Here is a 22,939-nt window from a genome sequence, read left to right on the forward strand (position 1 = left end):
GAACGGGAGAGGAGCCCACGGCGGATCAGGCCCCTGGCCTATCTGGTCCCTGGCGCCGTCCTGCGGGAAGCCGAGCAGCAGGATTCGAACACAAGAGCAGCTCCCCATCTGGGGTTTCCAGCAATTTGGAAGCACGGAACCGTAGAATTGCAAAATACCCCCAGGGGTCATCTAGTCTGACCCCGGGCAATGCAGGAATCTCAGTTAAAGCATCCGTGACAGGTGGCCACCCAACCTCTGCTTGAAAACCTTCAAGGAAGTTAAGAGTCCACAAGGAGGGCGTTCCGCTGTCAAACCGCTCCTACCATGACAAAGTTCTTCCTGAGGTTTCGTCAAGGGAATCTCCTTTCTTGTGACTTGAAGCCTTGGGTTCAGGTCCTGCCCTCAGGAGCAGGAGGAGAGGAGAGGGTCTTGCTTTGCTGCAAGGGGTGGAGGGATGCATGGAGGAAGGCCAGTGGGGTAAGTATGTAAGAAGAAACTTGCAGGGTCAGGCCAACGGCTCCTCTAGTCCAGTGGCCCGCCAGAGGCTTGCTGGAAACAATCAAGCAGCCCTCTCCTCTCCCCTCCTGTGCTTGCCAGCAAGTGGTATTCATTAGTGTTGCTGCCTCCGACTGTGGAAACTAGTTGTAAAAGGTAAAGGTAAAGGGACCCCTGACCATTAGGTCCAGTCGTGACCGACTCTGGGGTTGCGGCGCTCATCTCACTTTATTGGCCGAGGGAGCCGGTGTACAGCTTCCGGGTCATGTGGCCAGCATGACTAAGCCGCTTCTGGCAAACCAGAGCAGCGCACGGAAACGCCGTTTACCTTCCCGGCGGAGTGGTACCTATTTATCTACTTACACTTTGACGTGCAAGGGGAAGGGGTTACTGCTAGGTTGGCAGGAGCAGGGACTGAGCAACAGGAGCTCACCCCGTTGCGGGGATTCGAACCGCCGACCTTCAGATCGGCAAGTCCTAGGCTCTGTGGTTTAACCCACAGCACCGTACACACACCTCTCCAGATCAAGCGCGAGAAATAAGCCCACCTCTGTGAAGGACTTCCTTGTATCCGACTTTTAATTTTTTGGAGAGGCATTGTTGCCCAGAGCATTTTCTAGGTGCATCCACTTCTGACAGTCACACACACATCAAATACCATGTTATGTGCAGGATGTATTGCAACGTCTTCCCTTCCAAATCTCCTTTCCATTTGCATCTAGACCAGGGGTCAGCAAGCTTTTTCAGCAGGGGGCCGGTCCACTGTCCCTCAGACCTTGTGGGGGCCGGACTATATTTTGGGGGAGGAAATGAATGAATTCCTATGCCCCACAAATAACCCAGAGATGCATTTTAAATAAAAGGACACATTCTGCTCATGTAAAAACACGCAGATTGCTGGACTGTCTGCGGGCCGGATTTAGAAGGCGATTCGGCCGGATCCAGTCCCTGGGCCTTAGTTTGCCTACCCATGGTCTAGACGCTGCACAACGGACCAGCCTTTGCTCTGGGGGCATATGGGGCACAGGCAAGTGCCCACGACACATGCGCCAGCTTCAAGAAACCTCTCCTGCCAAGCTTCTGCTAGCTACATGAGCAACTCTTCGCTGTGTTTTCTGCCCAATACAGAAAACAGGGTCAGAATTATTATTTCCCATGAATCTGGGGCAGCTGCTTCCCTCCCGTCCTCCCCTCGCCAGGGCCTGCTGCTCAGCCAACAACATCCATGTGGGCTTTTGCTGCTTTCCCCCATGCCCTCCAGCCAGGGTGAACATTGATCTGAAATTCATTGGGAGTTGAGCCAAGGAGAAGGGTTAAAGCTCATACAGTGGTACCTTGGTTCTCAATTGGCTTGGCTCCTGAACAAATCGGCTCAAACCCAGGTGTGTTCCGGTTTGCGAAAGTTTTTCGGAAGCTGAACGTCCAACGTGTGCAGGAAGCTCCCGCAGCCAATCGGAAGCCGTGCCTTGGTTTTTGAACAGTTCCAGGAGTTGAACGGACTCCCAGAACGGATTAAGTTCGACAACCAAGATACCACTTTATAGGGAAGGGAGACTGCTGGTATGGAGGGACCAGGAGGACAGACCGACCGCAAGCCTTAAGCGAGTTTCCCATAATGGGAAACTGGTTGGCCACTGTGGGAACAGGATGCTGTACCAGATAGGCCACGGGCCTGATCCAGCAGGGTCTTCACATGTTCTATTCAGAGTAGTGAGCTGCGCAAGGCAAGGGTGCCCTAAGATAGAAGAGTTTCCGTTCCCAGCTGGTCTAAGATCCAGCAGGGTCTGAGGTGGGCAGGAGGCATTTTTACCATGTTGCCTCTGGCTCCCGAGTGCTTCAGGCTAGCCTCTCACCCAGGGGTCAGCAAACTTTTTCAGCAGGGGGCCGGTCCACTGTACCTCAGACCTTGAGGGGGATGGACAGTCATACAGTCATACTTTCAGGTTGCGTGTTTTTGGGTTACGGACGCGCCGGAAGTACCGGAAGGGGTTACTTCTGGGTTTCGGTGCTTGCACATGCGCAGAAGCACTAAATCGTGCTTTGTGCATGCACAGAAGCACCAAATCGCGATCTGCGTGTGTGCAGACGCAGCGCAGTGCGAATGTGCCTCCCACGTCTAGCCCAGGGGTCAGCAAACTTTTTCAGCAGGGGGCCGGTCCACTGTCCCTCAGACCTTGTGGGGGGCTGGACTATATTTTGAAGGGGGGGAAATGAACGAATTCCTATGCCCCACAAATAACCCAGAGATGCATTTTAAATAAAAGGACACATTCTACTCATGTAAAAACACACTGATTCCCAGACCGTCCACGGGCCGGATTAAGAAGGTGATTGGGCTGGATCCATGCTCTTACCTGTGTGCTAAAGCCTCATCTCTGGCTCGACTGCACTCTCTCTTCTTCGCTTGGAAGGCAAGGCCTCGGGAAGCCCTCTGGAGACCCGCCAGAACGGATCCTCCTTGATAATTAACGAGCTCATTGAAACACTAGCCCTGCGGCGGAGGCAGCACTCTTGATTTCCGGCTACTGCTTCCAGCTGTGAACTCTCTCCACAAGGTGCCAACCACCTTGGCTGCAGCACTCAAGAACCAGGATCTCCTCTAGAACATGCGCAGAGGGCAACCAAAGATGGATCTTTCTGACGGTAAGAGCTGTTCAACAGCAGGACAGACTTCCTCGGGAGGTGATGGACTCTCCATCATTTGATGGGGGGTGGCTGTCTGCCAGGGATTATTTAGCTGTGATTCCTGCATTGCATTGGGTTAGGCTTGATGACCTTTGGGGGTCCTTGACAGTTCTACGAACCAAGCAGGCTAAGGAAAGAAAGCAGGCCAATCCTGGAAACATTTACGGAAACATCCCAATTTCTTCCGAACACCAGAATTGCAGCGTAACACTATTTTTCAGCATTTACTCAGGTGGCAAGGGGAACAAATCTTCCTTTGCCACTCTCTTCCTTTAAATTGCTCCTGGTGTTTGCAGAGAGGGCCCACAGCTCAGGGACACCTGCTGGGCATGCAGAAGGTCCCAGGCTCAGTCCCTAACAGAATCTCCCATTAAAAGGGTCAGGTAAACAGCAGGGGGTGAGGAAGACCCTCTCCTGTACCAGGAGAGCCACTGATGGTCAGAGGGGTTGATATGGGGCAAGATGGACGAGTAGCCAGGGGGCAGCAAACTAGGCTCCCAGGGCACCTAACCGCCCAGGGAATCAACAGATCCCAGATGTCTTAATAGCTCAGGAATTGCTTTGCTGAAGTGGATCAAAGCAACATCCAGGCCAGCGCTCTCATTTCTCAGCTGTCTCCCAGAAGTCCACAAGCTGGTTATGGTTTTGATGGGTGTCAAAGAGTGAGCCAGCACACCATTCAAAGTTGGAGTCAACTCTTTATTAGTAAAATCACAATCTTCACAGACTTGGCTGAGTGTCAGGCCTAATGAGTGCAGCAGCTCATCCCCGTTAGGTCTTGTCCCGTGAATCAGTTGTGAGACTGAAAGCCCCTGCCTTCCGACAACTGTCTTAAGTCCCATCTGCTCCAGGGATTTTTCCAGGCAATCTGAGACTGCACCTGTGTGCAGCCTGTCACTAGTCCGCCCGTTTCAGCCCTCTCCTGGTCCTGGGAGATGTGGGGAGAGGAGCTTGTCACAGCAGGAGGGGAAGACACCCCATGCCTCTTAACCAGTCTGACTCATCTCTGCCTCTTGGTGTCCCGTCTCAGAATCTGCATCAGATTCTGGACTTCTCTCTTCCACAGACTCTCCCCACCCACTAAGCCCTGTTGCCTCTTCAGCTTCTGACACCACCTCTTCCCAGTCTTCTCCCTTTGACCACTCATCCTCCTCCTCCCACAAATCCCCTAGCTCTGTGCCTTCTTCTCTTGGGGATTCCCCAGCTGGTTCCTCCCACCGTTCCTCTGCCAGTCCACGACATCAGGTCTTTGGTTTGGTTTGCCCCAACTCTGGTAAAGGTGTAACGTAGGGATGGGCACCCTGTGGCCAAACTCATGAGGCCTCCGGCGAAGGCACTTTGCTGAGCCCTTGAAAAGCAGAGGAGGAAGATGGCAGAGGCACAATGGGCAGCGCTCTTCCTAGAGAGCTGGGCAAGGGCTGATCTGGAAGGGGAGAGCCAAGAGGCTGCCTCGCTCCCATGAATACCAGATCAGATGGGGCCCCCACTTGCTGCTTCCCCTCCCTCCCGCCCTCTTGCTCAACAGCGCATTGTCCCAGCCACCGGGACTCAACTCTTTCAAGGCAAAGGATTAGTTCCGTCCGAGAGCCGAGGTGCTCAGCATCTTAATGAACGAGGCCAAACGGAGTTCCAAGTGGAGTTAGAGACTGGGCTCTTTTAAGCGTGATGCTACTTCCCTTTCTCTCTCTGCACATCCTTCTGAACAGCTGCCCTATTTATAGCAACCATTTGTAGAAGCGAGTTGGAGGCTCTCGTTTGCCCTGGGCCCTTGTATTACCCAACCACTTCCTCTCCAAACGTCACCCCTCCTCACCCAGTGCTGCGTCTCAAATCACATCATGGTCTGCAGCAGAAGAGCTGGACACCAAAGAGCCGCCTTGTTCGCTTCCATCCTCATCAGCCCCTGGCCAAGAGACTATCATCTAGCACTTACATCACATGACAATGCTTTTCCCACCATCTTGCCCCTGCAACTTTCTATCTATTAAAATGCACTGTGCATGTCATTAACGACGCCTGATGGGAAGGGCAGATGGGTAAAGGGGAGCAACTTCCCAGTTCAATGTTCTCCTGGACGATTCTATTTATTTTTATATTTATTAAATTTCTAAAGCGCCCTTCATCCAAGGATCATGGGGCGGTCTGCAATAAACAAACACAAAGACATAGTAACAAACCAAAGCTATACACCCCTCTAGTTTAAAAGGCCCATCGATTGTTTAATTAGCCGAGGGCAGAAGAGGAATGTTTTTGCCTGTGTAACCAAGGAGCCAGGGTCAAGGAGCGAGGTGGACGGCACCTTCTGTCCATTCATCCCAGACAGCATTTGGATGGAGGGCAGTCTTTCATTCAAACCCATAGCAAGAATCCAAACCAAACCACTTCTGAGCTTGGTTCTGGCTAATGAACACACGGAGCACAGATGTGTTTTGTTTTTAAAAAAAACCTGCATTTTTATTTCACAAAATTTAAGTGGCTGAGTTGCAAGAAACGAAGGTCTCCCCACTCCCACTCCCCACATACAGGGCCAGACTAGAAGGGGGGAAGGAACAAACCCAACAAATGAAAGGTCATCACTCCCACCCACAACCCACCCACTTGTGTACAGAAACACCGTCGTGTTAACAATTCATATTATGCTGCAGGACACAAGTCAACAGTAGAGTAGAAAAAGAAGAAGACAAGTTTCTCCATCTAGAACCTTGACATTTGAAGTGGATCTCGCTAAAAACAACCTGAGGTTATTAGTCTAAAGAGGACCATGTTTGGAATCTCGATTCCACGCTGCTCCGAAGACAATGGGGTCCAAAGGGGGAGGGAAACACAGCAGCGGGGGAGACGTGGGAAGTACTTGCCTTTCTGAGGGGGGGGGGTGTTTTGGGGGGGACGCAGAGGAAGAGCTTCAGCCAGAAGGCAGGGGCTTTTCTTTTCCTGAGAAGGGGATGGCGTTATCCCCTAGGTGTCCTAAGTGAGAGGGTTGAGAGCAGGAGTCCGGATGGCCAAAACTAAGTTGTTGTTCTCCTCATCCCCAGAGCCCAGAGCTTCCAGGCAGCAGGGTGAGGAAGGAAGGGGCAAGCGTTGCTTCTGTGGCCAAAGAGCTGGAATCAGACCAACCTCTACTGGCAACCCATATTTGTGTACGGTGGTATTAGGAGGGGCACTAACCGTACAGGAGCAGTGAGGCCTAACTTGGAAAACTGGTGCACTGCCCCCCCTGGAATGGCCCCTCCCCAGCCCAGTGGGCTGCAAGACCACCCACTTCCCTGGCATTGTTCTCAATCAAAGCCAAAGTTGCTCATTTACACTCCTTTGCAAGTTGCAGGAACAAGAGGAAGAAAGACTGGCAACGGGATAGGGACGCAACGCCCACAATCTGGGCAAGGAGCAGGATACGGAGCAGCCCAAGTTGTAGGTTGAGGGCGAGCTCACCTGCAGCCTTCTATATGATGCTGGGACTACAACTCCCATCAGCTGACGCCGCCACGGTCAAGGGTGATGGAGTTTCAATTCCAGCAACATCCAGAGAGCACAGCTGCCCCCAATTGTGGTTGTAGGCGGACAGATTCCCTTGCTCCCTGCGCAGCCCCCCGGGGTTCAAGTGTTCCCAGCAAAGAGCTGGAAGATAAGGAAGCAGGGAGTGTGCACTGTACCTACGTGTGCTTGCAAGTAAGGAAGATGTCAGTGATGTTTCAGAGCTCCTATTCGGACCATTCCAGTAAGGAAACGTGTTTCCTTAATCTGCTCCCCTCAGCCCACCCCACGGCTAGTAGTTGGGGGAAGCACACCCCCACACCCCGGCTGCTCCAGCACAATCCTGTAAACTTGCGCTTTGCTATCTGCGGGAGTTTGATTGCTTGCTCGTTTTGAAAGAGGAACACCACGATATATGCTCCAAGGATACAGGGGAGGGAAAGGAAGCAGGCTTTATTTACCCCCCCCTCCCTCCGCTACTGTGGTGACCTGTTTGATATGAAACGAGAGGGAGGGAGAATGGGATACATCGACCCCACTCCCCTTGCGCTGAAAGGCTGGAGTGGGAAAAGCGAACATCGCTGCAGAGAGCACCCCGCCAATTGATCTGGCTCCCGGCTCTTCTCGGGAGAGATCGATATTTCCTTTTAATAATATCGCCAGGCAATCCCCAGGGCTCGACAAGCTTCCTGAATAATTGCCCACCTGCCGCGCCTGTGGTCAGCGTGAACCGAGAAGCCGAGGCCAAGGGGAGAGGCAGGCTGCTTTCCCCACCGCCCTGGCCGCAAAACGCTTCTACTCTTGTGACTGAGGAGGGGCGGCAACGCGACGCCTCGCCTCCCACAATGAAGGGACCCAACGGGCTTCTGGTTACGCTGCATCTCCTACCTGGGGAGGTAAAGAGGACCCAGAGGCTCAACATGCGAAGTAACAAGTTGGAGCACTGTCGGCTCTGGCTGTGTTCCTGGCAGAAAAGGAAGGCACAAACCGTCACCAAAACTACGTGGGGGAACAGGTCTGGGTGTGGGCGCATAGGGGGCAGGGGCAGAGGCCAGGGAAGGAAGGAGCAGGAAACTGAGGAATGGTGTTTTTGGTTGCTACTGTCACAGCTTGAGAGACGCCTTGTTGCCGGACCGATCAGGGAGCTGCGGAGGCTGTTGCTGCTCCCGCAGGAGGTGGGGTCGCCCCGTCAACTGGAGGCTGCGGCTGTGGCTGCGGCGGCTGCTGTTGCTGCTGCGGATCTGCAGAGGAATGGGTGTGAAACCGAGAATTAAAAGCTTGGCAGGGACATTCCTCACTCCCTAAAACTGCCTTGCCCTTCCAGGAGTCCAAATGGCAGTGCTTTCAGCTCCAGGATAGCACCACCCTCTGGTTGGGAGATGGCGCTGACCACCTCCCTGTCTTACAGTGACACTCTCCTGGACCAGAATTGGGAGATCACTTGCTGGGTTTTTCAACGTGAACATCTGACCCGTCTATCAAATTAAGAATTGGGGGAATTCCTCTCCCACCCCCCACTCCCGGTGTCCAGAGGAGAGTCTTTATAGCTGGGGTGTCCTCTCAGGAACATCCTTTGGCTTGCAGTCTTCCACTTTAGGAAATCAGAGACCCCTTTTGTCCAATGGCTGCATCGGCCAAGGAGGTTGCTGTGCCCTGATAAATCTCCTCTAGAGGAGACTGCCCCTCCAAGGCTGACCCACTGACCCTCTCACCAAGTGAACCAGTGACCTATGATCCTGGATTGCAGGGGGTTGGGATAGATGACCCTCGGGATCCCTCCCAACACTGCAATTCTATGAACTTCCTCTCTGGTCCTGTGGAGCACCAGATCAGGCATAATAATAATAATAATAATAATAATAATAATAATAATTTATTATTTATACCCTGCCCTTCTGGCTGGGCTTCCCCAGCCACTCTGGGCAGCTTCCAACAGAATATTAAAATACTGTAATGCATCAAACATTAAAAGCTTCTCTAAACAGGGCTGCCTTCAGATGCTCTCTAAAAGTCTGGTAGTTGTTGTTCTCTTTGACATCTGGTGGGAGGGCGTTCCACAGGGCAGGCGCCGCCACCGAGAAGGCCCTCTGCCTGGTTCCCGGTAACTTGGCTTCTCGCAGGGAGGGACCCGCCAGAAGGCCCTCGGAGCTGGACCTCAGTGTCCGGGCAGAACGATGGATTGGCCTGACCCAGCAAAAGCAGGAAGAGTTCTGAGGGTGGTGGGCTGGGTGGTGTTGGGGGAAGAGACCCTTGGTGTCATAGGACTAGAGTGAGGTGAAGGAGAACTGCCTGTGTCTACAAATATCATTCAACCACAATGACGAAGTAGTCAGAAGACGGACTGCTCTTGCTATCTGTATGGGCAGACCAGTGATGGTGCAGAGGAGCCGCAAATGGGGCAGGAAAATCCCGGCATTGCAGGCGCTTGGTCTACATGAGCCTAGGAGGCCGGTTCCAACTCTGTGATTCTGTGGCAGTCTGGGAGCTGGGGTTGGGGAGTGGGAAGGGGGATGCAGTGGGGAAACACAGGCGACCTGTTCTACTTACACAAGCCGTTCGGAGAAGCCAGGGTCCCCCGGGCTCCCACGATATTTCCTGCCGCACCAGACGGGGGAGCGCTGCTGCTGCTGCTGGCTTGGTGAGCGCTGGCCGATCCGCTTGGCATTGCCCGGCCTGGCAAGGGCTGCCCGGGGATCATGGAGCCTTGCCCCAGGATCTGAGCTGTGGGAGGGAAGGATGGTGCTTAATGGGGGTGGGCATTCAGTGGTGGTGAAGAAAAGCAGCCACGACACAGCTCTGGACACCTAGGCATGTCGCAAGCACCTCACGGGGATCTTTGAAACAGCTTGGCAAACACAAACAGAAAGGGGGGGGAAGAAAACCCAAACAAACTGTAAATTCACTGACCCCACCTTGAGCTTTGGGGAGGCCAGATGATGCTGGCTGCAGCACGATCCAGGAGGTGAAATCCCGGCACCCCACGACTCCAAAAGTAAATTACTTTTCCTACCAAAAATGAGTTAAGATTCTACGGCCCACCACCGTGGGGAATGGGTGAGCTGGATGAAGGGTGATGGAGACAATTCTGGGTTGGAATCCCCCAGAGACCTACTCCCCAATGAGAAAGGAAAGAAACTAAGACAGAGACCAACAAGAGACAAGGAAAAGGGCGAACACAAACAAGATGAAGAAGAATTGCAGAAGGGACATGGAAGAGATTTAAGGGCCTCGGACATAAGGCTTCCAGGTTGATGGACTAGACGGAATGGACAATAAGGACAACAAGGACTGACATGACCCGAGACTAGGAAGAAGAGACGCTGGATGATGATTGGAAGAGAATTTATAATGGAAACTTTTTTATTTTAGAATCAGCTAATGAATATTAGGGGAAATGTGGGAATGAAACTATACGACTCTAGCAGAAATGATATTAGGAGTTATGAATATTTGAAATTTAAGACTTAAGTTTTAAGGCACTTAGGGGTAAGATAAGGATAAATAAAGCTAATCTGAATAATAGAATATGGGGAAAGATGGTAAGGATTTGTTGAGCTAATTATTAGGACAAATTGTTAAGACAAATTTTATAACAAAAATTGAGAAAGATGGAAAGAATTTGCTGAAATAATTACTAAACTAGAATACAAAAACGGAGGTGAGAGGAGGTCAATGAAACAAGCAAATGGAAATTATGGGTATGCAATTTGGGATTTGTGTCCCCCCCCCCCTCTTTTTTCTTCTTTTTTACTTTTTTATTGCTGTATTGTTATATTGGGTTTTTACATTTTGTGCTTTTCTCTTTTTTATTGTCTTCTTTTTCTTTTTTCTTTTTTTGTATTGTAGTGTTGTTTGTTATTTTTTATTTTTCTTGCAATTTTGAAATTATCAATAAATATTATTTTTTAAAAAAAGATTCTACGGCCCACCCACATGCACTGACGGTCAGCAATCACTCTTGCAGGCAGACAGGCTGGGATTGCTCAGTAATTTCCCCCCAGTCCCACCCACAAGCCTCTCGACAGCCACCCCCTTCTGCTCGCATCCTGGTGCTGAAGATGGCAGAGGTAATTGAAGTTGGTTCTTATTGTGAACTTCTTGTTCCTTGGAGGTTTTTAACAACAACAACAATTTATTATTTATACCCCACCCATCCAGCTGAGTTTCCCCAGCCACTCTGGGTGGCTTCCAACAGATTAAAAACCAGAATAAAACATCAAACACTTCCCTAAACAGGGCTGCCTTCAGATGTCTTCTAAAAGTCAGATAGTTGTAGTTTCCAGGTCACCTTCAAAGGTAGCCCCACGCAGAGCGCATTGCAGTAGTCCAAGCGGGAGATAACTAGAGCATGCACCACTCTGGCGAGACAGTCCGCAGGCAGGCAGGGTCTCATCCTGCATACCAGATGGAGCTGATAAACAGCTGCCCTGGTCACAGAATTGACCTGCGCCTCCATGGACAGCTGTGAGCCCAGAATGACTCCCAGGCAGCGCACCTGGTCCTTCAGGGACACAGTTACTCCATTCAGGACCAGGGAATCCCCCACAGCCGCCAGCCTCCTGTCCCCCAAAACCAGTACTTCTGTCTTGTCAGGATTCAACCTCAATCTGTTAGCCGCCATCCATCCAAGCAGAGGCTGGATGGCCACCTGCCATGGGTGCTTCAGCTTCCTGCATTGCAGGGGGTTGGACTGGATGACCCTCGGGGTCCCTTCCAGCTCTGCAATTCTATAATTCTGTTTGAAGAGTGGACCAGGGGACATTCAGCTGATGGGATGGTCCCTCCCTCTGGACTGAGGAGGCAGAGTCTTCCCAAGTCTTTCACCACCAATTAAACAATTATGACAGAGGAAGAAGGCCACCGTGCTATCCTGACCAGAGGCAGGGAAGATCTGGAGGATCGGTGGCTCCTTAAAAGCTTGGGAAGACCCTTGGCTTTTCCAGCCCATGGGAGGCATCGCCTTGTCACCTGAATGCCCTCCAGTCCACTCTGGCAAACCTCATCCCTGAGGGCAGGGACACCAGCTGCCCAAAGTGCCAACCAACGCCTGTAGTTCGGTCAAGAGAGCGGCCCTGAGAGAGCAAACAAGTCAGGTACAATAACAACAACAACTTATTTATACCCCGCCCATCTGGCCGAGTTTCCCCAGCCACTCTGGGCGGCTCCCAATCGAGTGTTAAAAACAATACAGCATTAAATATTAAAAACTTCCCTAAACTGGGCTGCCTTCAGATGTCTTTTAAAGATAAGATAGCTGCTTATTTCCTTCACATCTGAAGGGAGGGCGTTCCACAGGGCAGGTGCCACCACCGAGAAGGCCCTCTGTCTAGTTCCCTGTAACCTCACTTCTCGCAGGGAGGGAACCGCCAGAAGGCCCTTGGAGCTGGACCTCAGTGTCTGGGCTGAACGATGGGGGTGGAGACGCTCCTTCAGGTATACAGGAATGTTTAGTGGCTCCAGCCCCGGCAGTTCCATTTAGGGCAGCAGGGAAGGCTTCTGGGCAAAAAGCCGAAAAGAGGAGTGCAAAAAAGAAAAAGGAAAAATAAAAAGTCCCTCGCCTCAAGACAGCTTGCAGTTGAATCACCAGATGGAGGCAAGAGAAGGGGGTGTGGGGAGAGATGGAGGAGTTGAATTGGGCCAATTCCCAGTTTACTGGTATGGAGACTTTGCCTCTCTTAGGAACGACACTTCACAGAAGCAGCAGGACTCAAGGAGCGTTTGGGAGAAAGAGTGTGGCAATCCTAGAGTGGAGAATGGGTGGGTTCTTTTTGGGAACAGTATTACCAGCCCCAACCCGTGGCTGCGGGGGACCGTTCTGCATTATCTCTCACAAACAACGAATTTACTTTTTAGAGACAGCAAGAAGTGAAGTGGCCTTTTCCTTGCGGCAGCTGCTGCTCAGCGAGGGGACTCACGGATGAAGCCGTCTTGTGAGAGAGCAAGGGCCACACAGCCAAATTATTTCTCATTTCGTGTGTGGGGTGGAAGTTGGTGAGCAATGATGGGCTGCAGCTGTTCATAAATTTAAACTTGGATTAAGGAGGGTCCTTATCCTGGCTGTCTCCAGGAAACTGAGGGAGGAGAGGGGAGCGCAATTGCTGCACTTCCTCACAGGGGCACAACACACACACACACACACACACACACACACACACCAGCACTTTGGCCTCTCCAGCCAAGAAAGCCCATTAAAAATGTGTTACACAGCAGTGGTGGGAACTGAGGCCAAGGAAATTCCTAGCTCAGCAGATAAGGTGAAGGCTGCTATGTGCCAAGTTATTGACTGCCACTCTTAACACCCACTTACAGCCTGTTACTGCGACAGATTTATTAGCATCTTGTTAGCATCAAGAACTACTTTTTTTTCTTCATTAAAAAAACTCCTTTCCAGACACACAAATGCTAGCGGTTTCTTTTTACAGGAAGAAACCCTCATGTCTGGTACCTCGATTGCAAGTTAGGCAGAGATCACATTCAACTGCTCTGGATCCAGAAAACTCAACACCTCCCTGCAGGTAAGAGTGCCCGAAATAGAGGGCCCATGGGCCAGTTCAGGACCAGATGAATAAAGGATTCCCAGCCTGGAACTGATGAACTCCAGCCGAGCTCTCGATCTTCCTTAGACCTTAAGATCTTTGTGCTGTGCTGGCCTGGCACACTTCCAAAGTACCAGCCTATCCTATCAACTTTTGGTCACAAGTCCACCCTTCTGTCCAGCACCCAAGACTAGCTCTCCATAAACTCCACACCAATGGAACCCAAATCCTTCCTGAGGGACATAAATTGCTCTGTAGACACGGTTCCAGTTTTAGGACGATTTTGTTGCAAAAGACTGGAGTAATGACAGTGGATGGGAGGAACAAGAGCACAAACCTTGTGAGAATGGGCCCTGTGTGTGTGTGTGTGTGTGTGTGTGTGTGTGTGTGTAGCAAGCAGGGAGAGCAGCAGCAGAAAGGAGAGAGAATTGGCTGCCCCTTGCCTGGTGATCTACTGGGAGTTTCTACTGAAGGTGTCACAGTGATAAGGCATTTGCAATGCAATGCTACTAAGAAACCTCACTGGCTGCACCTTTTGATATTTAGCAAAGGTGAGCTGAAACTTATGGCAGCTTCTCCATTTGGGAGTTATCTCCCCAATCATTAGCAAAAGAAGCGCTTTCTCTCTCTTTTTTTAAGCTGCCTTTCTTCTGCCTGTACCCCTGAAACCAATTTCCCCACCACCAAAGCCCTCCAAATCCTAGCAGGCCTTGTGGTTCAAGAGAGTAAAGCGAACTCAGTCCTCTGCAATTCCTTGTACAGTGGTACCTCGGGTTACAGACGCTTCAGGTTACAGACTCTGCTAACCCAGAAATATTACCTCGGGTTAAGAACTTTGCTTCAGGGTGAGAACAGAAATCGTGCTCCGGCGGTGCAGCGGCAGCAGGAGGCCCCATTAGCTAAAGTGGTGCTTCAGGTTAAGAACAGTTTCAGGTTAAGAACGGACCTCCGGAATGAATTAAGTACCGTATTTTTTGCACCGTAACACTCACTTTTTTCCTCCTAGAAAGTAAGGGGAAATGTCTGTGCGTGTTATGGAGCGAATGCCTACGGATGACGGGGGGAATCTGCTGCAGTCGTAAGCAGAGGATCCATGGTTCCCCTTCCTTTCCTCCTGCGTGAAACAGCAAAGCGGGAGAAGAGCCACTGAGTGGGGGGGAGAGAGGGACAGAGAGCCTGCTTGCTTTAAAGGAGCAAACCGGGAGAGGAGAGGAGCTGCTTACACGAGTGTAAGCGGCTGCTGTCCGGTTGGCTCCTTTAAAGCAAGCAGGCTCTCTCTCCCTCTCTCCTCCCCCCTCAGCTGGCTAAATAGCAGCAAAGTTTTTCAGCTAGCCGGGAGAGGAGAGGAGCCTTCTCCTCTTATACCCCTCTTCTGCATTATTAACAGCATCCTTCTCCACCCACCCCATGCATGTTCCATGTCCCTTGAGTGCTTTTCCTTCCCTCCCCACTTAAAACGTGGTTACAAAGCACGGATCCACATGGATCCTCAGGATTTTTGCGTTGGGCTACCCCAAACTCACCGTCAGATCACACGTCTGTGGCCACAGCATGAACCACAAATATCATACATCCACTGTTTCGTTTAGAATATTTTTTTTCTTGTTTTCCTCCTCTAAAAACTATGTGCGTGTTATAGTAGGTGTTAATCTGAGGTACCACTGTAAAAGGAAACTGGGATTCCGCTAACACCTTCAGGCTGGCAACCACGACATACAACGTTTATGCTGGAGTCTCCTATGTGCATGATTTATTCAAAGACACCACACAGGTTCCTGGGTGGTAGAATATATCTATAATCTTTATTGAATCCCCTTCCTCTCTCTCCCCTCCAGTAACAGGGTTCAGAAACCAGAACTGTTCAAGCTCTTCAGTCTTGAGACAGCCAAACATATGAGCAAAAAACTCTGGCATTACTGCAGCAGAACAGATGGAAAAAACCTCCAAACCCTGCCTGGGCAAAGGGTTCTCAGAAGAATCTTCCAACCAGAGAGGAGAGACTGCAAAACCCATCCATGCACACATGGATGTGCACATAGCCTCCGGCGAGCACACTCTCCACACGCAGCTATGGCATTTCTGCCATTCCCTTAAAGAGCAGCAGCAGCAGCAACCCACCAGAAGCTCTCCCCATGCAAAAGCTCCTCTAGTCATCGGCCTGAGGAGACTTGCTCCCCCTTCCAAAGGAGAAACAGGGACTGCCCACAAGGCTTTTGCTGCTGGGGTCTCCCTTCGATGCTCCAGAGCACCTGACCAGGTGAAAGCAGAGCAGAGCATGGGACAACACCGCAGAAGATTTGGAGGGAACTCCCTCTCCCTGCATGTTCAGCTGGAAGTTACCCAGCTTGGCTCACTCCCCTCCTCACAATGGGAGCAAAGAGTGAAGTTTTACTGCTGCTGATTCTGGCTTCTGCCTGCCTGCCTCCAGTTCCCTCTTTCATGAGATCTGAGGAACAGAGACCAGTAAGAATAATAAAAATTTATTATTTATACCCCACCCATCTGACTGGGTTGTCCCAGCCACTCTGGGAGGCTTCCAACATAATATAAAAACACAGCGAAACAACAAGCATGAAAAACAGGACTGCCTTCAGAGGTCTTTGGGAAGTCACATACAGTGGTACCTCGGGTTAAGTACTTAATTCGTTCAGGGGGTCCGTTCTTAACCTGAAACTGTTCTTAACCTGAAGCACCACTTTAGCTAATGGGGCCTCCTTCTGCTGCTGTGCCGCCAGAGCACGATTTCTGTTCTCATCCTGAAGCAAAGTTCTTAACCCGAGGTACTATTTCTGGGTTAGCGGAGTCTGTAACCTGAAGCGTATGTAACCTGAAGCATCTGTAACCCGAGGTACCACTGTAATTGGTTCTCTCTCTGACATATGATGGGAAGGCAATCCATGGGGAGGGCACCAATATGGAAAAAGCCCTCTGCCTGGTTCCCTGTCGCTTCACTTCTCACAGTGAGGGCACAGCCAAGTTTGCAGCCTGTCACAGGCGAATAGCAACCTCCCCCAATCAAAACTCAGACCAACTGGGGCAAAACATGCAGACATTAAGATCAGGGGTTAGCAACAGACATTTGCCCCTATCTTTCACTCCTTCATTGGAGGTTTATAGGCAGAGGTTGGATAGCCATCGGCCGTGGATGCTCTACTGAGATTCCTACATTGCAGGGGTTGGACTAGATGACCATGGGGGGTCCCTTCCATTACGCGGGAGCTGTTTGATGAAGGAAATCCAGGTGGAGAGACTTGTCCCCAGGTATAGATGCTGATCATAGCCTGCCCTTAACGGGCTAAAAATGACTGCTTAGCCTCTGTGAAATTTCACCTACTTGCTCTAGAACTGAGGCTATCACAAGCTAAGTTCTGCTGCAGGCAAAGAGAAAAAGCAATGGTGGGCTCACTCCAGCCCTCTCTTCCTAGAGCGCATGAGGAGCGTTGTGGCGGGACTACATGGCAGTTTGGCGACCACAGAATTAGATGGAAGCCGACAGAGGGACTGCTTGGACCAGAGGGCTTTTTCAGAGCTGAAGACAGCAAGTTCGTCGCTCTGCTCATCTGGGAATTACCGTGAGGAAATAATGGAAGGAAGGTCAATAATCCCGCGGTCTTCATGGAGCCCTGCCTCTGATCGCTCAGATTCTGATCTTCAGGCTGAAAGAGGCATTGCGCTCTTGAAAGGCTCACGTTTCCCTTCGCTCGCCACTTTCATCCTCCTTCTCTTTCCCTACAGTACATAAATAGCCGCAGCCACCAGAATGGTCAAGTCTATTCCTTGAAACCCAACCGCATCCATATAAACAGGGAGCACTGGCAATTGAGTTTCTTCAGCAACAAAATGTTTCCCCATCTGCCCTGGTTAGATTTGCACAGGCCTGTTAAGCCTGAGATTTCTTCAGCAGAATCAAGGCACTAATGTAAGTAATTAAAAAAGGGTAGGGGGAGGACGACGACGACAGGTGGAAAGAATCGACTTAATCCAGCTCACACTAAGCTGGGCTTTTGGGGAAGAGGGCTGCACAGGTACCCCAACCCGCATTAGAAACTCAAAAAAATAAGCCAGTTGCCAAATGGCACCTTAAACCTAGGTTATGGTCGCCAAAACAGAATGGCCACCATTCCACGCCAACCAGTGGAATGTATTATTGTTATTCATTTCATTTCTATACCGCTTTATATTTTTAAAAAATCTCAAAGCTGTTGGCAATACACCCATCAAATAAAACAATCCAGGATAAAACAAATTCAAGCTTCTAGGAAAATATTTCGGATCCTTCTCTGAGTGGCATTTGGCTTTCCCCATATTTATTCATCTAGTGCAGGGTCTGACCGTTTGAAATGAGCTGTCGGGACTCGAGATTCTGGGCTGGCAGCTTGACTTGGGTCCTGGCTGTATCCCGCGAGGCACATCTGGACATGTAAACCCCACACCTGGCTAAGTTTGTGGCCTTCTGCCTCCAATAGCTATTCCAGGCAAATTCCAAAATGTTTCAGTGCACAAGTCTAGTTCATCCTCAATTGTCCTTTTCTCCTCAGAAGTTAGAAATGTTTCAGGTCTGAATTACTGAATCCTCTTCCCAAAGACCCCATCATCCAACTGGACTGAGTTCTTCTTCTGCCAAGCTTATATACAGTGGTACCTCAGGTTACAGACGCTTCAGGTTACAGACTCCGCTAATCCAGAAATAGTGCTTCAGGTAAAGAACTTTGCTTCAGGATGAGAACAGAAATCGTGCTCCGGCGGCGCGGCAGCAGCAGGAGGGTCCCATTAGCTAAAATGGAGCTTCAGGTTAAGAACAGTTTCAGGTTAAGAACGGACCTCCGGAACGAATTAAGTACTTAACCTGAGGTACCACTGTATTTTCTCCAGGTAATGTAGCATAGTAAGCCAAGGTTTTTATTAACTTGGCAGATGCTAGACCACTGAGTACTATTAACCTTATTCTGAAATAGCTACCTTCAAATACAAAATCATCATCATCAAGTTACAGATAGGTAGCCGTGTTGGTCTGCCATAGTCAAAATAAAAAAAATTCCTTCCTGTAGCACCTTAAAGACCAACTAAGTTAGTTCTTGGTATAAGCTTTCGTGTGCATGCACACTTCTTCAGATACACTCTGAAGAAGTGTGCATGCACACGAAAGCTCATACCAAGAACTAACTTAGTTGGACTTTAAGGTGCTACAGGAAGGAATTTTTTTTATCATCAAGTTAGTTCTTGGATAATATTTAGATATAGGCTTTGGATTTGCAACAGCTGTTTGGGCTCCGCTTTCTTGGTGAATGTTATTAGCATTTCTCGTGAGGCATTTTCAGAGTGAGTGCTTCAATGGTGAGGGTGGGAGAATGGGATAATAATCATGGCCCTACCTGACAAGAATGTTGTAAGGATCACTAGTGCTGTGAAGGGTCTGGATGAGCCATTTAAAAGGTATTTGTTCTGCCCTCTCCTCCTCCCCCAGGAGAAATTTCGGTGGGAGGGATGTTAGTAAAACACTTGGGGGTGCCCTGCCCTGCCCCAAGATCAGCTGAGGGGGGAGGGAAGCCCTCTGCGCTTCCACCTTCAACTGCACCCGCTTTCTGCCTGCCTGTTTCTAAGCCTGTGTTGTATTTCCCAAGAAAATGGCTTCCCACTAACATTATTCTTGCAGCGGAGACGCGGTGATCTGTTAAGGCAAGAGATGCTTGCGGGCGACTCTCTGATCGCGGCAGCTTTCAGGCTGACAAATAACGTAGCTGAGACCATCCAGGGTGGGGTGGGGGAGCCTGACTCAAAAGTGGATTAAGCATTTTGGGCATTCCGGTCAGCAGGAAAAGGGGGGGTGGGAGGAATGCACAACACAAAATGCTGCTCTTTGGGAGGAAGAGGAAAATACGGCTTGAAACTCAGAGGCAATGGCGGGGGGAGTGAAAGACAGTGAAGTGTGACCTACATAAGGAAAGGGAAAAGCTTAAAGGGGGAGGGGGGAGGCAGATGTTTAGGAGTGAAGGTAGATTCACTACTGTGAGAGGAAGCCTACTGAAAAAGCCTGTTTCACGTTTAGGTCTCCTCCTCCTCCTCCTCCCTTGGCCGGCAAAGTCACGCTGTGTGGCATCAGGCTCACATATGTTGCATGACACAGGCGTGTGCTTTGGGCTGTGCGGGAAAGCTTGAGCCTGGACAGGCCCCCGGGGGCTGTCCTGACACATTTATCGACTGCCCCTCCTCTGTTAATGGCGACCGATCACATTTTGTTAAGTGGAGAGTCTAGCATCAGGCTTTCGGGCTCTCTAGTCCTGGCTAAGGGGAGGCATGGGATGGAATTCATTTATTCCAAACATTTCTGTGCCGCCTTCTCAGCTTACATTTTATTTTTAAAAAAAGCTTGTCAGTGTTGCAGGAATTTATGTATAGGTTGGGGGTTGCCCCTCCAGCAGATATCATGCACATGCAGCCCACTACTAAAACCAGCACAACCGCTTTTGTGACTTTTGTGATTTGTCCCCACAAACACCCCATCACAGTTTCTTCCTATCTGTTCAAAAGGCCTTTGCTGCACGATACCAAATGTAAGAATTCACTGATGGATGTATCACTGGCTCACTGGGAAAACTTCAGAAATTAATATAGACATGTGAGCTCAGCTCCTCAGCAGCCCCTCTGCCTGAGTGATAATTCCTGGCATCCTGATACCTGAGCGCCAGACAGGTAGCCATAACAAACCCAGATGAAGACAAAAGGGTGTGATGAACTTGGCTGGGAAACAGGGAAATGTAAAGATCTCCTTTGTTACACTTGATGGGTGTTTGGTGGAGGGCAAGGGGAACCATGGGGCAGGGTCCAGGATGCTCAGATTACTGCCACCAGACCTCCCCTTTCCTGATGTAACCATGATGTGTTAGTGATGTAGTTTGGGGGCTGTAACATGGGGATTAGCAGCTAATAAAAGTTTGGGGGCTCTTTTGTCCGGGGCTTCCATCTTGTTCCACCTTGTGGCAGGTGGGAGTCCTGTCGCGACCGTCTTCAATAAAGACCAAGCCCACTGGCTGCTGTTTTGCTCTGGTATTCCTGGCTTGTCCTTGTTTTTTTGTCCAAGGGAGCCCTCAGATTTCTCCGTTAACATTAGGATGAATTTATATTAAGCCAGAGCACTAAGGGCTTTTCCTGGGAGCTCAAAATATGCCACATCGTGTTCTTTTGCTAGCCCTGACAACTCCCCCTTCTAAGGTAAGCCCCCAACCCCACATTACGGGGGTTTTTTGGGTGAGGAGGAAGGCTAAGGGGTTATCACTTATAGAGACGCACTTGCAGGTTGAGAGCTGCCAACCCCATCCCACCCCCAAAACGGATGACACTCTAAGGTTGAGCAGGAAGTAGTGGCCGTGTTGCCTGACTGCCACTTAAGAAAAATAAGAGTGACAGTGCGGTTTAATGGTTAGAGCACCAGGATTCAAAATTCTGCCCACTCAGCCAAGAAGCTCACTGGGTTTGACCTTGGGCCAGTCACCGTCTCTCGGCCTAACGCACATCACAGGGCTCTTGTTAGGATAAAATGGGGGAGAAGAAGTATGCACACCACCTTCAGCTCCTTAGAAGGTGGGATATAAATGCAATAAATGCATTTGTTATTAAACCAGCTGAATGCAAGAGAAACTCTCTACAGTGTGCAGGATATATCTAGCCGGGAGAGGATGGAAACCAGAGTCCCTTCTGTGGGGCAACGCAGTGCCATTAAGCGTGCTTACACACACACCCGAAAAATTATGAATGGGTTCCATAAAGCTGGACTGCGAGTCTTAATACCACTAGGCAAGCGCTGGAATCTGCCCTTCCTGCCACATGTCTTCCCCAGGAGACCCAAGGAATCGCAAAGCCAGGCACTGAATAATTAAGCACGGTAGCTAATTTAGTATCAACTCTCCAGCTCCCCACTCCGCCCGCCGCGAACATTTCCATTCCCTTCTTTCCAGCGTGATAATTCACTCTGCGCCGGTTGGAGAGACGGCAGCCCCCCAAAAAACACCAGCCTAATGCACCGAGAGGGTTATTTTCTGGGTTAAGACCAATTTGGACACCAAGCAAGTGTCCAGGGAGCTTCTTCCGAACACATCAAGCAGCGGGCAACGTAGTTTTTCAAGGCCAACACTGCCCAGACATAAAGCAAACTAAGTGGCACGCCAGGACTGAACTGGCTACCTTCAAATATTTATGGCTCCTAAATAAAATATCTCTGTCAGGAGGCACCAAGCAATGAAACTCGCTCAAGTGTTTTCTGCAGGCATAAAAGGCCTGCACAGCTCAATGTAGTTAAATCATTCTCTGGCATCCGCAGGAGGCAGCAACCCCTGCCTGACTCCCTTTCCTGCCAGTTCCAGCACAGGCAGTCTTTTTGCCTAGCCAGGTTTCAAATCCAGCCGGGCTATGTAGCGACTGCTAGGGCCGAGCTCATGGAAACCACCCTGGGCACTGGGCAGCCTGAAGGGGTGGCACTGAATATTCAGGCTGTAGCATCCCGACTCTCTGCAAAGGATGGTTCAGCTTAAGTCCAACGGCACGTAGACTAGTTTCTCTCCAGGGAACAAGCTTTGAACCAGAAGCTACCCAACAGAATAACGAGGTCTGGATTTGAAAGGGATTACATGAACCGTAAGAAAAGTCACAAGGGCACGGGAGGAGCAGCTCAGCCAGCCCTGGAGGTCTCAATTTGTGGGCGCTACTTTTCAGCGCTAGGTTAAGGTGCTGCAAGCAGCTGTGTTGCCTCCACCTGCCTTACGAATTTTGCTACCTCTCAATTTCTGATTCATACGAAGGATCCCACCCCCGCCAAATGCCTGTTCTTCATCCGGTGAGACGAAGGACGACGTAGAAACGTTTTAAACAAAATGCCCTGACTGTAAACCATAGCTATCCACCCACCCCCTTTCTTCTTCGCCAGTAAGAATTTTACGAGCCCCTTATCTTTTCTCTAGACCTGCCTGTCACTTCAGCAAGAGACTCCGAGCCCCACGCTTCCCTGCATGCTCTGCCGGATTAGCGGTTCTGCTTTTTTACGTGTCACCAGGGGGCAAAGGCAAGCCTGCCAGGGAATGGTTGCCGGGGGTGGGGGTAAGAGGCGCGCAACCTTTCCCAGGCCACTGTGACAGAGCCGAGGAAGGCGGTCAAGCTGTGTGTGTGCTTTCTGCCTTGGGGCCTCCTCCTCCTCTTCCTTTCACAGAGAAGTCGTTTGGGGATGGTTGCAGAGGCTTCGCAAGCCTGCCTATCCCTCCACGCTGCCAGGATCACTCTTGCAGAAATCCAACAGGCAGGCAGGCAGGCAAGCAAGTGCAAGCTGCAGCTTTCCCTTTGCAGATGAACAGGTGACACACAAGCTCACCCTGCACAGACTACCTGGGGCACGGAGCGCACACCTGGTGAGCTGGAGGTCAAGGGAACTGCAGGCGGAGACACAGCAGGAGAACAAGGTGGGAGTCTGAGGACCAGCTGATCAGAGTGCGGAAGGAACAGAACACACCAGATACAGGCAACAACCATTTTACGCGAGGGTTGCGTTCTGAGGCACCACTTGTTTTAAGTGAAATTGTGTGTATTGGGAACACCACTGAAAAAGCCTGCAAAGACCTTCAAAACTCTCCACAGGCCTCGATTGCCAGTGCAAGGGCTCCTGGCATTGCACCTGCAAAGGCTCATGGGATTGCTAGGTGTCGTTTCCGTGCAGTTTTCACCTTTTCTGCGCTCTTTCGGGACTGTTTTCGCCCTTTTCCTAGTCACTTCTGGGTTCACAGCAATGC

General features: G+C 50.5%; 1 protein-coding gene across 1 annotated transcript in view; it reads right to left on the reverse strand.

Moving 5' to 3' along the window:
* Positions 1–5,589: 5,589 nt before the first annotated feature.
* The window catches only part of SMARCC1 (SWI/SNF related BAF chromatin remodeling complex subunit C1), a 99,058-nt gene continuing 81,708 nt past the window's right edge, over positions 5,590–22,939 (reverse strand). The window contains exons 27-28 of the mRNA XM_081163504.1: positions 9,181–9,354; positions 5,590–7,874 (exon numbers count right to left, since the gene is read on the reverse strand). Coding sequence (XP_081019630.1) covers positions 7,771–7,874; positions 9,181–9,354 — 278 coding nt within the window. The 3' untranslated portion in view covers positions 5,590–7,770. The remainder of the gene's footprint in view (positions 7,875–9,180; positions 9,355–22,939) is intronic.

The sequence above is a fragment of the Podarcis bocagei genome (assembly GCF_964188305.1).
Source record: "Podarcis bocagei genome assembly, chromosome: 12".
NCBI classification, from domain to species: Eukaryota; Metazoa; Chordata; class Lepidosauria; order Squamata; family Lacertidae; genus Podarcis; species Podarcis bocagei.